The following is a 16172-nucleotide window of genomic DNA, read 5'->3' as shown; positions in this document are numbered from 1 at the left end:
ACATGCCTGTAATCCCAGCTACTCGGGAGGCTGAGGCAGGAGAATCACTTGAACCCGGGAGGTGGAGGTTGCGGTGAGCTGAGATCGCGCCATTGCACTCCAATCTGGGTAACAAGAGCAAAACGCGGTCTCAAAAAAAAAAAAAGCCTTGATTACATTGTTAGTAAGGACTGTGTTACGATTATAAACACATTTACTGGTTGATGTCAAATTCACTGTAATCATAGAACTAATCTTTTTACGTGGGTACTTTGCCCTACTGTCTATATGATGCCTTTTTTTTTTTTTTCGAGACCGAGTCTCACTCTTGTTGCCCAGGCTGGAGTGCAATGGCGCAATCTCGGCTCACCGCAACCTCCGCCTCCCTAGTTCAAGCAATTCTCCTGCCTCAGCCTCCCGAGTAGCTGGGATTACAGGCATGCACAACCATGACCGGCTAATTTTATATTTTTAGTAGAGACGGGTTTTCTCCATGTTGAGGCTGGTCTCAAACTCCTGACCTCAGGTGATCTGCCTGCCTCGGCCTCCCAAAGTGCTAAGATTACAGGCATGAGCCACCGCGCCCGGCGATGACATCTTTTTTGAGCAACTAAATTTTAAATTGTATATACTTTATTTTTTGTGAATACTTCTTGAATGTGCTAAAAGTTAAGCTCTATGGTGGAGAGGCTGGGCACGGTGGCTCACACCTGTAATCCCACACTTTGGGAGGCCAAGGCAGGTGGATCATGAGGTCAAGAGTTCGAGACCAGCCTGGCCAACATGGTAAGACCCCATCTCTACTAAAGATACAAAAATTAGTTGGGGGTGGTGGCACGTGTCTGTAATCCCAGCTACTCAGGAGGCTGAGGCAGGAGGAATGCTTGAACCCGGAAGGCAGAGGTTGCAGTGAGCCGGGATTGTGCACTCCAGCTTGGGTGACACAGCGAGACCCTGTCTCAAAAAAAAAAAATTATTAAGGCTGGGTGCAGTTGGCTCATGCCTGTAATCCCAGCACTTTGGGAGACCAAGATGTGAGGATCACTTGAATCCAGGAGTTGGAGTCTGCAGTGACCTAGGATAGCACCACTGCACTCTAGCCTGGGCGACAGAGTGAGACACTGTCCCTAAAAAAATAAATAAATAAAAGTTTTTCATTTTTTAGGCTGAGCATGGTGGCTCATACCTGTAATCCCAGCACTTTGGGAGGCTGAGGTGGGCAGATCATGAGGTCAGGAGATCGAGACCATCCTGGCTAACATAGTGAAACCCTCTCTCTACTAAAAATACAAAAAAAAATTAGCCTGGCGTGGTGGCGGGCGCCTGTAGTCCCAGCTACTCGGGAGGCTGAGGCAGGAGAATGGCGTGAACCCGGGAGGCGGAGCTTGCAGTGAGCCGAGATGGCGCCACTGCACTCCAGCCTGGGCGAGAATGTGACACTCTTGTCTCAAAAAAAAAAAGTTTTAAATTTTTAAAAAATTGTAGGTGTATTTACCTTATTTAAATGAATCTTTATCTCAGATATTCATACAGAAGTATTTACAGATGAAATATGATGTCTGTGCTTTGCTTTAAAATAACCCAAAAGGGGTTGGGGGAATACAGTGGATGAAACAAAATTAAGCTTATATTGATAATCAATGAACTGAATGATGGGTACATGGGGAGTTCTTCATAGTCATATCTAATTTTTGTGGATGTTTGAAATCTTCCATAATAAAACATTTTATCTGTACCTTTTTATTTCTGCCTTTATGTGATTTTTCCAAATGAAATCCTCCTGATTGATTTCCACTTAGAATCATACTGTTTATTATAGATTTTGCTCACTCTTCAGAACCCTATAGACTGAACAGAACCAGAAAGTCTTCAAGTAGATAGAGATGGCAATGATTTCTAGTAGTAACAGCATTGTTTTCTTTTTTCTGTTATTTTTATAAAAATATGGAACACTTCACAGATTTGCATGTCATCCTTGCAGAGGGGCCATGCTAATCTTCTCTGTATTGTTCCAATTTTAGTATATGTGCTGCTGAGGCGAGCACAGTAACAGCACTTTTAGTCACTCCTCCAATCAAAACAAATACAGGATGAATTTTAACCACAGAACAAGATCTTTACCTAAACATCATATATATTTTTTTCCTGAAATAAAGTTAGTTTTAAAAGTTAACATAATCGTATTACTGGCACCTTTTCTGTCTACCTTTTTTTTTTTTTTTTTTCGAGTTTTGCTCTTGTTGCCCAGGCTGGAGTGCAATGGCGCGATCTCGGCTGACCACAACCTCTACCTCCCAGATTCAAGTGATTCTCCTACCTCAGCCTCCCGAGTAGCTGGGATTACAGGCATGTGCCACCACGCCCAGCTAATTTTGTATTTTTAGTAGAGACGGGGTTTCTCTATGTTGGTCAGGCTGGTCCCAAACTCCCGACCTCAGGTGATCCGCCCCCCTCAGCCTCCCAAAGTGGTGGGATTACAGGCGTAAGCCACTGCGCCTTGGCTTCTCTACCATATTTAATGGGTGTGGTGGCTCACGCCTGTAATGCCAGCACTTTGGAAGACCTAGGAGGGAGAATCACTTTAGGCCAGGAGTTCAAGACCAGCCTGGGCAATCAGTGAGATTCCATTTCAAAAACAAAACAAAAATAGAGACTGTCTGTGGGAAGTGTTTGGTTTAAACACCACCTTCCTTGTTAAAGAGCAACTTCCTTGAACACCTCTTGCAACTGAGTTACAAGAGATTAGCCCTATTACATATGTTAGTTTCTGATAAACAGGGGAATAGCAAAGGACATTAACTAGGCATTTTGCCCTTACTGACTGGTGATGCTGCTTAGGGAGCATCAGGAAAACAGAAATTATACCAATTAAACAGAAAACATAGGGATATTGTTTAAAAGGGTTTGTGGAATTAAGTTGACCCCCCCCAAAAAAGGAGAGGTTGGACATGGTGGCTCATGCCTGTAATCCTAGCACTTTGGGAGGCTGAGTCAGGTGGATCACTTGAGCCCAGGAGTTCGAGACCAGCGTGGGCAACATTGCGAGACCTCATCTCTACAAATACAAAAATTGGCAAGGCATGGTAATGTGCACCTGTAGTCCCAGCTACTTGGGAGGCTGAGGTGGGAGGATCACTTGAACCCAGGAGGTATAGGTTGCAGTAAGTCAACATCACACCACTGCACTCCAGCCTGGGTCACAGAGTGAGACCCTGTCTCAAAACAACAAAAACAATACAAAAACAAGGCCAGGTGCAGTGGCTCACACCTGTAGTCCCAGCACTTGGGAGGCCGAGGTGGGTGGACCACGAGGTCAGGAGTTCAAGACCAGCCTGGCCAAGATGGTGAAACCCCGTCTCTACTAAAAATACAAAAATTAGCTGGGCCTGGTGGCGGGCGCCTGTAATCCCAGCTAGTCGAGAGGCTGAGGCAGGGAATTGCTCGAACCTGGGAGGCGGAGGTTGCAGCGAGCCAAGATTGTGCCACTGTATTCCAGCCTGGGTGACAGAGCAAGACTCCCTGTCTCAAAAAAATAAATAAATAAATAAATAAATAAATAAATAAATAAATTTTAAAAACCCCACAATACAAAAACATAAAAGGGAATACTGAGATAAGAAAACAGTTAACTTCAAGAAGTAGGTATCACCTTGTGTCCCCAAGACCATTCCTGGGTACAATGATTTGCTAAAAGGACTCACAGGACTCAGCATATATTTATACTCACAGCTATGATTTATGACAGGAAAAGTATAGAAAGCAAAATTAGCAAGGATAAAGGTCCATGTTAGGAATCTGGAGGAAGCCATGAGCAAACTTTCAAGGGTCCTCTCCCAGTGAAGTCATGGAGTCACAGAGGAAATGCTTAATTAGTCCAGCAAGGAGTTGTGACAACACATGTGAAATATTGCCAACCACAGTAGCTCCTTAGAGACTCAAGGCTCAAGGTTTTTATGGGGGCCTGCTCACATAAGCATCCTCTCTGCCTGGTATGTACCCAAATTCCAGACTCCAAAATGGTGTTCAGCAGAAACCATATGGTTTACGCAAACAATACACTGTGCATAGGCACAGTGAGACACACTCATCAGTTCTGTGAATGATGGGAACCCTTCTGAAAACCCAGTTACCAAATGCCAGCCAAGGACAAACCTATAAGGAGGTCTTTCAAAGGACAGCAGTCAGGCCTAACACTTTTCTGCACATACCTCTAGGGGCAGGGGAACAAAAGGAAGAAGTTGGGAGTTATCATTAGAAACTTGGTGGCAGATTCTCACAATGCTGGAACCCAGATCTTTGAGGCGAGGACATTGCTTGGCTGATGCTAGTGTCTAGGAAGCATAGAAGAGACAAACCCTCTATCCCCAAGCACCACAAACCTGGTACTCAGATTTCTGCGGAGGAAGCACTGGCTGGTATTGGTGCATCTGGGAAGGTGTGATGAAGCCTTGTTTTATTTAAATCCTTCAGTACACATTTACTAAGACCTTAGGCAACTGAGCTTTAGGGATATTAAGTAACTTGCACAAACTAGAAAGCAGCAGAGCCAGCAAGCAAATCCACATCTTCTGAATCTGAGTCAGGATGCTTTTATAATTTATATGACTTCTTGAAAAATGTAGCAGCAACCTTGTAATACTATCATATTAGAATTATTTTTTAAAAACAATTCAATTCAAGCTGGGCGCGGTGGCTCAAGCCTGTAATCCCAGCACTTTGGGAGGCCGAGACAGGCGGATCACCAGGTCAGGAGATCAAGACCATCCTGGCTAACACGGTGAAATCCCATCTCTATTAAAAATACAAAAAATTAGCTGGCCATGGTGGCATGTGCCTGTAGTCCCAGCTACTTGGGAGGCTGAGGCAGGAGAATCACTTGAACCTGGGAGGCAGAGGTTGCAGTGAGCCAAGATCGTGCCACTGCACTCCAGCCTGGCGACAGAGCAAGACTCCATTTCGAGAAAAAAAAAAATTCAATTCAGGTCAGGTGTGGTGGCTCACACCTGTAATCCCAGCACTTTGGGAGGCTGAGGCAGGCAGATCACCTGAGGTCAGGAGTTTGAGAACAGCCTAGCCAACATGGTGAAACCCCATCTCTACTAAAAATACAAAAATTACCCAGGCTTGGTGGTGGGCGCCTGTAATCTCAGCTACTCAGGAGGCTGAGGCAGGAGAATCGCTTGAACCTGGGAGGTGGAGGTTGCAGTGAGCTGAGATCGTGCCACTGCACTCCAGCCTGGTTGACACAGCCAGACTCCACCTCGAAGAAAATAAAAATAAAATAAAATAATTCAATTCAAGTAAGCCAAAACTAGAAATTTCAGCAGAAAATAAGATAATTATCTAGGCAGGGCCACAAAGGATGACAACATACTTAGCTTTCCAGATACAGAAATTCTTTTTTTTTTTTTTTTTTTTGAGACGTCACCCAGGCTCTGTCACCCAGGCTGGAGTGCAGTGGCGCTATCTTGGCTCACTGCAAGCTCCGCTTCCCGGGTTCACGCCATTCTCGTGCCTCAGCCTCCGGAGTAGCTGGGACTACAGGTGCCCGCCACCACACCCGGCTATTTTTTTTTGTATTTTTTTAGTAGAGACGGGGTTTCACCGTGTTAGCCAGGATGGTCTCAATCTCCTGACCTCGTGATCTGCCCACCTCGGCCTCCCAAAGTGCTGGGATTCAGAAATTCTTATTTCAGGGAACTCAGAGTAGATCAAGGAAACAGATTCTTCCTGTTTATATAACCAGCCTCTGAGCCAATCCTAGAATTCCTCTTTTGCAGCTTCCTGCCACATACTATGGCACTTAGCCACAAAGAACTGCTTTGAGGTCCCCTACAGACACTATGGTGTCTGTTGCCTACATTGTCCTCTTTTTCTAGAGGGTCCTGTGTCCTATTCTTGCCCCCATCTCCTCCATCATTTTTACCTCATCTATAAGACTGATCTGGTGTTACCCTATCCAGGAAATCTCACTGCAGGAGTAGATTAGAGGTTACAAGGAGTTAAGTGAAAAGAGGAAAATGGGAAGTTATTGCTTAATGATCCCAGAGTTTCGGTTGGGGTGATAAAAAAAAAAGTTTGGATAGAGGTAGTGGTGATAGTCATATTAACAGTTTGAATGTAATTAATGCCACTGAATTGTACACTTAAAATATTTAAAATGCATATTTTATATTATATATATTTTACCACACAAAAAGGGAGGTGTGGCAGCCAGCTATAGCCCATGGGTTGGAGATTGCTGTCGCATTATAGATTATGGCCCGGGTGTTCACTTACCTCTTTCTGCACTCACCTGAGGATTCCTGAGACCACATATGTTAATGATAATCTAATAGCCAGATATCCCCACTTGTTATTCTTGCCATCTAAATTAAAAGCCCCTCCAATAGTCATTCTCCCGTTTATCCTCATTACTATACAGCTCACTGCTTCCTTTCCACTAACTTTTTTCTCTCAAACCTTTCCTTTGTGCCTTCTGGAACCCCTAATCTGTGATTTATAAACTTCCCAAATCCTCAAAATACATCTTTTGTTATAAGCATTTTTTTCCCTCTGATTTCTCCTTTTATATTTCAGTTGGGGCATTAATTGATATTTTTCAAAATTACCTGTGTGATCAGATTCTATTCTCTATGAATTTTATTTCAGGAGAGTGGAGGGGGTCATGTGTCTTACAGGGTTCAGAACAATTTCCTTGGCTGACTCGTGGCACCCTGTGAAGCTGCCCTGTGCTTCCTCTCTCATACGAGGCTGCTTATTCTTTCTCAACCATAGGCACATTTTCACACTGGGGTGAGTAGCGGGGGTGACAGATCACACATGCTGTTGAATATTTGCATACGTTTCTTTCTTCTGACCATAGAACACTGGAGACCTGTCTGCCTTCTCCCAGAATTCAAACATAGCTGAGAAAAGAGGCTTTGAGATCGCACACTTCTCAAAGTTGGCCACCTGTAGAGAATTATCAGCACTTGGGCTCCACTTCAAACCTACTCAATCAATCTCTGGAGTTTGGGCCCACAACCTATAATTTTAAGAAGCTCCTCAGGGGATGCCCTTAGAGTTTGAGAATCACTGCGTTAGTGGGAGGGAAAGGAGGTTCACACACACACACACACACACACACACACAGCATGCTGCACTCTTCCTCCAACCCCACTTTCACACTTAGAGGCTCCTGGAGAGGCATAGCCATTGATAAACTGCCATAAAGAAAACAGTACATTCAAAATTATTTTCAATTAATCACCATTCCAAGAAAGAAAGGGGTGTTTGGCCAGGCACAGTGGCCTATGTCTGTAATCCCAGTGGATCACGAGGTCAGGAGATCGAGACCATCCTGGCCAACATGGTGAAACCTCATCTCCACTAAAAATACAAAAATTAGCTGGGTGTGGTGGTGCTGGCTTATAGTCCCAGCTACTCAGGAGGCTGAGGCAGGAGAATCGCTTGAACCCGGGAGGCAGAGGTTGCAGTGAGCCAAGGTCGTGCTACTGCACTCTAGCCTGGGAGACAGAGTAAGACTCCATCTCAAAAAAATTAAAAAAGGGGGTGTTTGATAACCCTTGCTACCCAAGTACTTCAAGGCCAAGAGAACAGGACTAATGTCTCCTTCACTCTTCACTACTTCTCTTGGATCATAATATACCCACCTTACCAAAACTTTTTTTTTTTTTTTTTTGAGACAGAGTCTCGCTCTGTCACCCAGGCTGGAATGCAGTGGTGCGACCTCGACTCACTGCAGCCTCCACCTCCCAGGTTCAAGCAACTCTCCTGCCTCAGCCTCCTGAGTTGCTGGGACTACAGCCGCATGCCATCACACGCCTGGCTAATTTTTGTATTTTTAGTACAGATGGGGTTTCACCATGTTGGCCATGATGGTCTCGATCTCCTGACCTTGTGAACCGCCCGCCTTGGCTTCCCAAAGTGCTGGGATTACAGGCATAAGCCACTGCGCCCAGCCAGAAAACCCAAACTTCTTTAAGGTTTAGATCCCTAGGGCACAGTGTCACCATCTACTCTATTTCTGTATCATTGTCCATCTCATGGAAGGCACTTTTGGACACCTGTAGAGGATGCTATGGTGGGCTGCCCGGATTCCTTCCCCTTCCCGTAATACTAGAGCTGTTGGGAGTTCTGTGGGTAACAGCTCTCCAATGCATCCCTCTCTGGGGATTGCTTGTGGCTAAAAGAGAGCTGCCTCTTCCCTCCTCCTGTGGAAGCCAAGATCCAAATTCTTGTTGATATGGGAGTATAAAGTTCCAACCCCTTTACCTCAATTCATGACAACTCTGAAGGGACATCTCATCACCAGAGTTCCTCCATCATTGGTTTAGGTCTTTGTTGTAACTGAGTGGCAGTTCAACTTCCTCCTTTGCCCAACCTGCTGCCTTTACTCTCCCACAGGTGTGGATCCTCACAGGAATCTTGCATGCAAACTTCTTTTTTTTTTTTTTTTTTGAGACAGAGTCTTGCTCTGTTGCCCAGGCTGGAGTGTAGTGGCGCGATCTCAGCTCAATGCAAGCTCTGCCTCCGGGGTTCACGCCATTCTCCTGGCTCAGCCTCCTGAGTAGCTGGTACTACAGGCGCCCACCACCACAGCTAATTTTTTGTATTTTTAGCAAAGACGGGGTTTCACTGTGTTAGCCTGGATGGTCTCGATCTCCTGACCTCATGATCTGCCCTCCTTGTACTCCCAAAGTGCTGGGATTACAGGCGTGAGCCACCACGCCCAGCTTTTTTTTTTTTTTTTTTCAGAGGGAGTTTCACCCTTGTCGCGCAGGCTGGAGTGCAATGTCATGATCTCGGCTCACTGCAACCTCCGCCTCCTGGGTTCAAGTGATTCTCCTGCCTCAGCCTCCCCAGTAGCTGGGATTACAGGTGCCCGCCGCCACGTCCAGCTAATTTTTTTATTTTTAGTAGAAACGGGGTTTCGCCATGTAGGCCAGGCTGTTCTCAAACTCCTGACCTCAAGTGATCTGCCTGCCTCGGCCTCCTAAAGTGCTTGGATTACAGGTGTGAGCCACTGCACCTGGCTGCAAACTTCTTTTTTAAAAAAACTTTTTTGTTTGTTTGTTTTTAAGAGAGACAGGGGTCTCACTATGTTGCCCAGGCTGGTCTCAAACTCCTAGGCTCAAGCGATCCTCCTGCCTCGGCCTTCCAATGTGCTGGGATTACAGGCATGAGCCACCATGCTTGGCTAGATCCTTGCAAACTTCTTGCATGCAGATCTTCATCTCAGAGTTGGCTTCAAAGGCAACCCAACCTGTGACAACTGGGATCCAAGAGTTATCCAAGGAGATTCAAAAATGTGATTTTTAGATCTGGATTACCTGCTATCTAGCCAGCAACGAGGACTCTCTCACTGGTGGTAGGTGAAACATTAATAGCTTCTACAGAGATACTGGAGAAAGAAAACGAAAGGCTGAGAGTGATTAATCCCCAGTGTAGGTTAAATGTGAAAGCTGAAGGGCATCCTTGGCAGTATATAAAGAGTCTCATCTCTGGCTGTCAGAGAGTAGAAAAAGCTGAGGGTCAGGACAAGGACTTAACACACACACACACACACACACACACACACACACACATTTGATTCCTTTAAAAATAATTTGCTGGGCATAGTAGCTCACACTTATAATCCCAGGACTTTGGGAGGCTGATGCAGGTGGATCGCTTGAGCCCAGGAGTTCAAGACCAACCTGGGCAACATAATGAGACACTGTCCCTAATTCGAATATTGTTTAAATTTTTTATTTTTAATTTAATTAATTAATTTATTTGTTTTGAGACTGAGTCTTGCTCGCCCAGGCTGGAGTGCAGTGGCATGCTCCCGGCTCACTGCAACCTCCGCCTCCCGGGTTCAAGCAATTCTTGTGCCTCAATCTCCCGAGTAGCTGGGATTACAGGTGCCTGCCACCATGCCTGGCTAATTTTTGTATTTTTAGTAGAGACACAGTTTCACCATGTTGGCCAGGCTGGTCTTGAACTCCTGACCTCAAGTGATCCACCCACCTTGGCCTCCCAAAGTGCTGGGATTACAGGTGTGAGCCACCGCGCCTGACCTGATTTTTATTTTATTTTATTATTTTATTTTTTTGAGATGGAGTTTTGCTCTTGTTGCCCAGGCTGGAGTGCAATGGCACCATCTTGGCTCACTGCAACATCTGCCTCCCAGGTTTAAGCAATTCTCCTGCCTCAGCCTCCCGAGTAGCTGGGATTACAGGCATGTGCCACCATACCCGGCTAATTTTGTATCTTTAGTAGAGATGGGGTTTCTCCATGTTGGTCAGGCTGGTCTTGAACTCCCGACCTCAGGTGATCCACCCGCCTTGGCCTCCCAAAGTGTTGGGATTACAGGCGTGAGCCACAGCTCCAGGACTGATTTTTATTTTAATTGAGACAAAGTCTCATTATGTTGTCCAGGTTGGTCTCCAACTCCTGGTCTCAAGCAATCCCTGCACCTCAGCCTCCCAAATTGTTGGGATTATAGATGTGAGCCACCACACCCCACCTAGGAATTAGTATTAAGAGTAGCATGGCCCTAGGCTGGGCGCAGTGGCTCATGCCTGTAATCCCAGCACTTCAGGAGGCCGAGGTGGTTGAATCACGAAGTCAGGAGTTCAAGACCAGCCTGGCCAATATGGTGAAACCCCGTCTCTACTAAAAATACAAAAATTAGCCGGGCGTGGTGGCATGTGCCTGTAGTCCCAGCTACTTGGGAGGCTGAGGCAGGAGAATCACTTGAACCCAGGAGGCAGAGGTTGCAGCGAGCCAAGGTCGTGCCACTGCACTCTAGCCTGGGGAACAGAGCAAGACTCCGTCTCAAAAAAAAAAAAAAAAAAAAAACAGAAAAAAAAGAATCACTATTACTGCTTTTTCCGTTTGCCTCTGACTTCACTGATACAGCTCAGCTTGGTACTGTCACCAATGTGGCTGTCTTTTACAGACCTTAGGTGAAAGCAGCAGATGCAGTGACAGTGATGAGCTCCATGATAGCAATGGGATGATGAGGTCCCATCGCTACTTGCCCTCCTTAAGTAGTGTCGGTTTGGACCCTATTTCCTACTTTAGTGATGCTTAACTGTCAGCAGCAAGGTGGGCACAATTGTCACAATTAGCATAAGGTCAGAATGGTTGACCTGCAGAAATATATGATTCATACAACTGGGTATCCTTAGAGGCAAGATTGATGGGCAGCCTACAAGGGTACTGCTCAATCTGTGCAACCAAGAGAAATAAAACATGAATCATTAGGAGGCTGAAGGCACTTGTCCCAATTTAAAAAAAAAAGTGATCTTCAGCTAGTTTCCAGACCTAAGGTAGTTTTCAGACCTAGAAATCTGAGTTCAGGTCATCTAATTGAAGCAGAAGCTAGGTCCCCAGGAAGGACTGTGTAACACCACAGTGTTTGTTTTGTTTTCCTTTTTTTTGTTGTTAGTATTTGTTAATGATCCCTTAATACTTCTCCAAAGGGACCTATCATTTGCTCTGGTAACTATACACTGGGAAAAGTGGAATAACCAAATATTTTAAGAACTGTGGGACACAAGGTCCAAATCGACATTGTTATCCAAAGTGTCATAATATCCTATCAGAGTGAGTGTATGTAGGGGCCAGATCACACATGAAGTTCTGACCCAGGTTTGGCTCACGGTGGCAAGAACCCACCACATCTTATTTCCCAAGTTCTCGAAGTTGGTTAAGGGGCTCCTGCCTGTAATCCCAGCACTTTGAGAGGCCCAGATGGGAAGATCGCTTGAGGCTAGGTGTTCGAGATTAGCCTGGGCAATATAGCAAGACCCTGTCTCTACAAAAAATTTAAAAAGTAGGCAGGTTGAGATGGCTCACGCCTGTAATCCCAGCACTTTGGGAGGTCGATGTGGGTGGGTCACTTGAGGCCAGGAGTTCAAGACCAGCTTGGCCAACATGGCAAAGCCCTGTCTCTACTGAAAATAAAAAATTAGCTGGGTGTAGTGGCACACATCTGTGGTCCCAGCTACTAGGGAGGCAGAGGTTACAGTGAGCTGAGATTACGCCACTGCACTCCAGCTTGGGTGAAAGAGTAAGACTCTGTCCCCCCAAAAAAAAAAATTAAAAAGTAGCTGGGCATGGTGGTGTGCACCTGTAATCCTAGCTACTCAGGAGGCTGAGTTGGGAGGATCACCAGAGCCCAGGAGTTTGAGGCTGGAGTGAGCCACTGCACTACAGCTGGGGCAACAGAGCAAGACCCCATTTCTAAAAACAAAGCAAAACTAAACTAAACTAAAGTGGGCCTGTGGGATAAGAACTATCACATTGGGATTTATTAGGGAAACTGGCTCCTGCAATTTTGGAGACTAAGTCCCTTGACAGGCCATCTGCAAACTAGAGGCCCTGAGATGCTGGTAGCTCAGTCCAAGTCCCAAGGTTTAGAATCAGCGAAGACAATGATGTAACTCAGTCCAAGGACAAAGGCCTGAGAACCAGGAGGAAGGGGTGGGGATAGGGTGCTGCTGGTGTAAATCCAGGATTCCAAAGGCTGAGCAGCTTGGGGTCGTTGTCCAAAAACAACAATAGAGGAAGATTGGATGTAGCCAGCCTTCACACATAAATTGACATTTTCACCTTTTCTCTGCTTCTGTTCTTCCTGGGGTCCCCAGCAGACTGGATGGTACCTGGCCACACGGAGGGCCGATCTTCCCCACCTAGCCCACTTGTACTCACACGCTAATCTCTGGAAACACCCATACAGACACACCACAAAATAGCTTTACCAGGTTTCTAGGTATTCCTTAATCCAGTCAAGTTGACACTTAAAATTAACCATCACATCTTTTTTTCTTTTTTTTTTTTGAGACGGAGTCTCGCTCTGTTGCCCAGGCTGGAGTGCAGTGGCACGATCTCCGCTCACTGCAACCTCCGCCTCCTGGGTGCAAGCGATTCTCTTGCCTCAGCCTCCTGAGTAGCTGGGATTATAGGCACGTGCCACCATGCCCGGCTAATTTTTGTATTTTTAGTAGAGACGGGGTTTCACTGTGTTGGTCAGGCTAGTTTTGAACTCCTGACCTCGTGATCCGCCTGCCTCAGCCTCCCAAAGTGCTGGGATTACAGGCATGAGCCACCACGCCTGGCCAAAAATTTTAATTTATCAAATTTATTCCTTTACTGATGCTAATAAAAATCTGTGGTGGCTCACGCCTATAATCCCAGCACTTTAGGAGTCTGAGGCAGGAGGACTGCTTGAGGCCAAGAGTTTGAGACCAGCCTGGGGAATATAGTAAGATCTCATTCTACAAAAAATAAAAATTAGCTGGGTATGGTGGCCCATGTTGGTGGTACTAGCTACTCTGGAGACTGAGGCAGGAGAGTCTCTTGAACCTTAAGGTCGAAGTTAGGGTCAGCTGTGATCGCACCACTGCCCTCCAGCTTGGGCAACAAACCAAGACTGTGTGTCAAAAAAACAGAAAAAAAATCGTTTGTGTCACCTGATCTGAAGAAGGGAGGGAGTCTGGTGAGAGGGAAAGAGGGAGCAAGGCTGCAGGTCAGGAGTCACCAGGGACAGGTTATCTAAGCTCTCAGTCCAGTGCCATTGTCCATATATCTCCCACCTACCGCTAGCCTCAGGAAAATGGCTCCTCACTTTACCCAAAGTAGATATGGGGTCTTCCTGCAAGAGGAATACACCCATACCATTTCCCTCCCTTCAAACGACCATACTGACCCATGGTATGGTTAGTATTTGGGTTGCAGGTTTATCACATAGCGAGGTACTCCTCTCTTTGTGATGGCTCTAACCTTGATAACCACCTGTTTTCCTCGGCTGCTTCCGGGACCCATCTTTCTGAGCCTTTCTTTCTTTTTCATCGTCGAAGTCCAAGACCAGTGTGACAGTACAAGGTTATATTATAATTGATGCCCAGGAAAACAGACTGCCGTATTCTGATCTATTAAAATTCCTGATTTAGGAATACCGTCTAGGATTTAAGAGAAACATCTAATGAATGTTAATAATGACGATGAGTGGTTTTCTAAGAACCCATAAAGTAAAAGGCTTTAAAAGGGTGGCAAGATTGTCACTGTGCAACTCAGCAACGATTTGTGAGGCTCAACGAAATTCCTACCCAAATTATTTGCAATTATTAAACAGAAAGAATGAAAAATGACCTTGAATTACAGGGCGAAAGATGGGACTGTTAAGACTGTCTTCGTAACTAAGCACTGTAAAGACTGAGACAGCTGCAAGGGAAAGTTTTCCTCGAGCTCTTCCAGTGAATTTTGGGAAAAGGGATTGAATGTCTGAGGTCTCTTCCAGCTCTGAAACCGCAGCGTTTCGTCCAGTGTTCATTTTTTTTTAATGGGAGGGGTCTCGGGGTCTTGCTCTGTCGCCCGGTCTGGAGGCTTGAGTACAGTGGCGCGACACGATTACGGCTCACGGCTGCCTCGAACTCCTGGGCTCAAGCGATGCTCCCGCCTCAGCCTCCAGAGTTGCTGTCTGTTCTTAACTCCCTTCGTAGAATCCACTTTCCTCCAGGGCAAAGTTACTCACTTAAGGACCTTACGGCTCGGCTCGGGGATTTCCTGGGTCACCACGCAGGCGACTTCAGGGCCCAACCGTGTCTCCTCCCCCACCCACAATGCACCTCGCGGTTCCCTCTAGGTGGCAGTTCTGTCACGTGTCACCCGACGGAGCGCGCTCCCGTTTGGCGCACGCGCAGAGTGCAGCCCCCAGCTATTTTTCTCCGTGGCGGCGGCGACGAGCGGAAGTTCTTGGGAGCGCCAGTTCCGTCTGGGTGTTCGAGTGGACAAAATGGCGAAGATCGCCAAGACTCACGAAGGTAAGCGGTCTTTCCCTGCTTACGTGTTTTCTTCGTTGCTAGCCTAATAAAAGCCTTTCTTCCTAGGATTCTGCCTTTTCCTATGGTTTCTTTCGTAGGAGCCGAGCCCGCGTTTCGGGGCCAAGGGTCGTCTCCTCCGCGCCAGCGGCGCAGGCCACTGCCCCGCGTAATGGCGTCCTCCTCTTACACCCCCGACAGGCGCTTTGTTCAGTGTTTGGGACCTGCTACTTCACAGTAGCTTCTCTTCTCTGACCAGAGGGCCTCGTTTAAGCGGCTTCCTCAGTAGGATTCATGGGCAAGGGATCGGGGAAGCGGGCGTGGGGAGAAGGTCTCACTCGCCTCTCGACACTGTCGTCCCCATAGTTTGTGCAGAAGAGGGTCAGAAAAGCACTGAAATACGGCAGCCGCTTTTCCGGCAGACTGAATCGAATTTGGTTAAACCGAGATTCCGTTACTCCTACCCTTGTGTGTCTTCAAGCGTCAGTTACTTGCTTATTTTTCTTGCACGAAACGATTTGGGGATAAAATCTGGTAGTTGTTTTCCCTCCCTTAGTCACTTTTAGTATAATATTGATCTTTTTCTTTGGAGACTGGTTATTGGAGGAGCAGATGGAAGAGGAAAACATAAATTACTTTCATTAATGGCCGAAGCTTTCAAGCTAGTTGATCGTTTTATGGAATACAGAGTGTGCAAATTAGGAAAACGTTGGGAATAGACTGGAGTTCATTAGGAAGTATCCAGAGATGACAGAAAATGGGATCACTTTTCAGAAAAGACGAGGCATGAGAAGTTGGAACTGCATTCTTTGATTTCTGACTTGGCATCCGAGATTTTCACTGAGAACGAGACTTCTAAGTCACTTTTGTTTCATATGTTCTTTCTGGGTATTTGGCTCGGTATTAGTCTGTGAGAGGTAAGAGACTGAGGCCATCCAAAATTTTACACTCTGATAGGAGAAACAGATGTGTATGTTCTCATTCTCTCATGAGGCCAGATGCATGCTTAAGTAGAAGAAAAAGCAGCATGTTCTGGGAACCTGGGTAACGGAATGATTATGTTTAGGGTTGTTTCACTGAGGAGGTTACATGACCCTGTTTTAAAAGGATCAGTCAGTTTTAAATCGGGAAGGACATCTGAGCCTGAGAACATCTTGTAACAAGGTATTGAATCGTGAAAGGTGTGTTTGAGTAGTAGTCCACTGTAGCAGGAACAGAGGGTGCAAGTAGAGAAGAAATAAATGAATCTGGAAAGGTTGGATTAGGACCAGAATGTGAATGGCTTTGAATAGTGGGGTCACCCAGAGGACCTGAAGTCCAGCTTTCTGCTATTTATCAAACATGCTAATGAATTGTCAATGACTTTAATATTAGTATACC

The 16172-nt window shown here is 46.0% G+C and overlaps 1 protein-coding gene and 1 non-coding gene across 5 annotated transcripts in view; one reads left to right on the top strand and one right to left on the bottom strand.

Annotated features, from left to right (window-relative positions):
* Positions 1–1917: 1917 nt before the first annotated feature.
* Positions 1918–2024, bottom strand: LOC112439233 (U6 spliceosomal RNA). Its single transcript, XR_003027515.1, has one exon. It is a non-coding gene; the product is annotated as a U6 spliceosomal RNA (small nuclear RNA).
* A 12601-nt stretch (positions 2025–14625) lies between these two features.
* SF3B1 (splicing factor 3b subunit 1) overlaps positions 14626–16172 on the top strand; it is a 43185-nt gene continuing 41638 nt past the window's right edge. For 3 of the 4 annotated variants that reach the window (XR_004670259.3, XM_063595510.1, XM_034954736.3), the window contains exon 1: positions 14649–14795. Coding sequence is in view for 3 of the 4 variants with exons in the window: in XM_063595510.1 (XP_063451580.1) it covers positions 14768–14795 (28 nt within the window). In the remaining variant the exon portion in view is untranslated. Of the gene's footprint in view, positions 14796–16172 lie in introns of all 4 variants that reach the window. The other variant, XM_003825304.5, reaches the window with a different exon arrangement.

This window comes from Pan paniscus, chromosome 13, assembly GCF_029289425.2.
Source record: "Pan paniscus chromosome 13, NHGRI_mPanPan1-v2.0_pri, whole genome shotgun sequence".
Taxonomy (NCBI): Eukaryota; Metazoa; Chordata; class Mammalia; order Primates; family Hominidae; genus Pan; species Pan paniscus.
The sequence above is the reverse complement of the archived record's forward strand: the minus strand, read 5'-3'. Positions and strand labels throughout refer to the sequence as shown.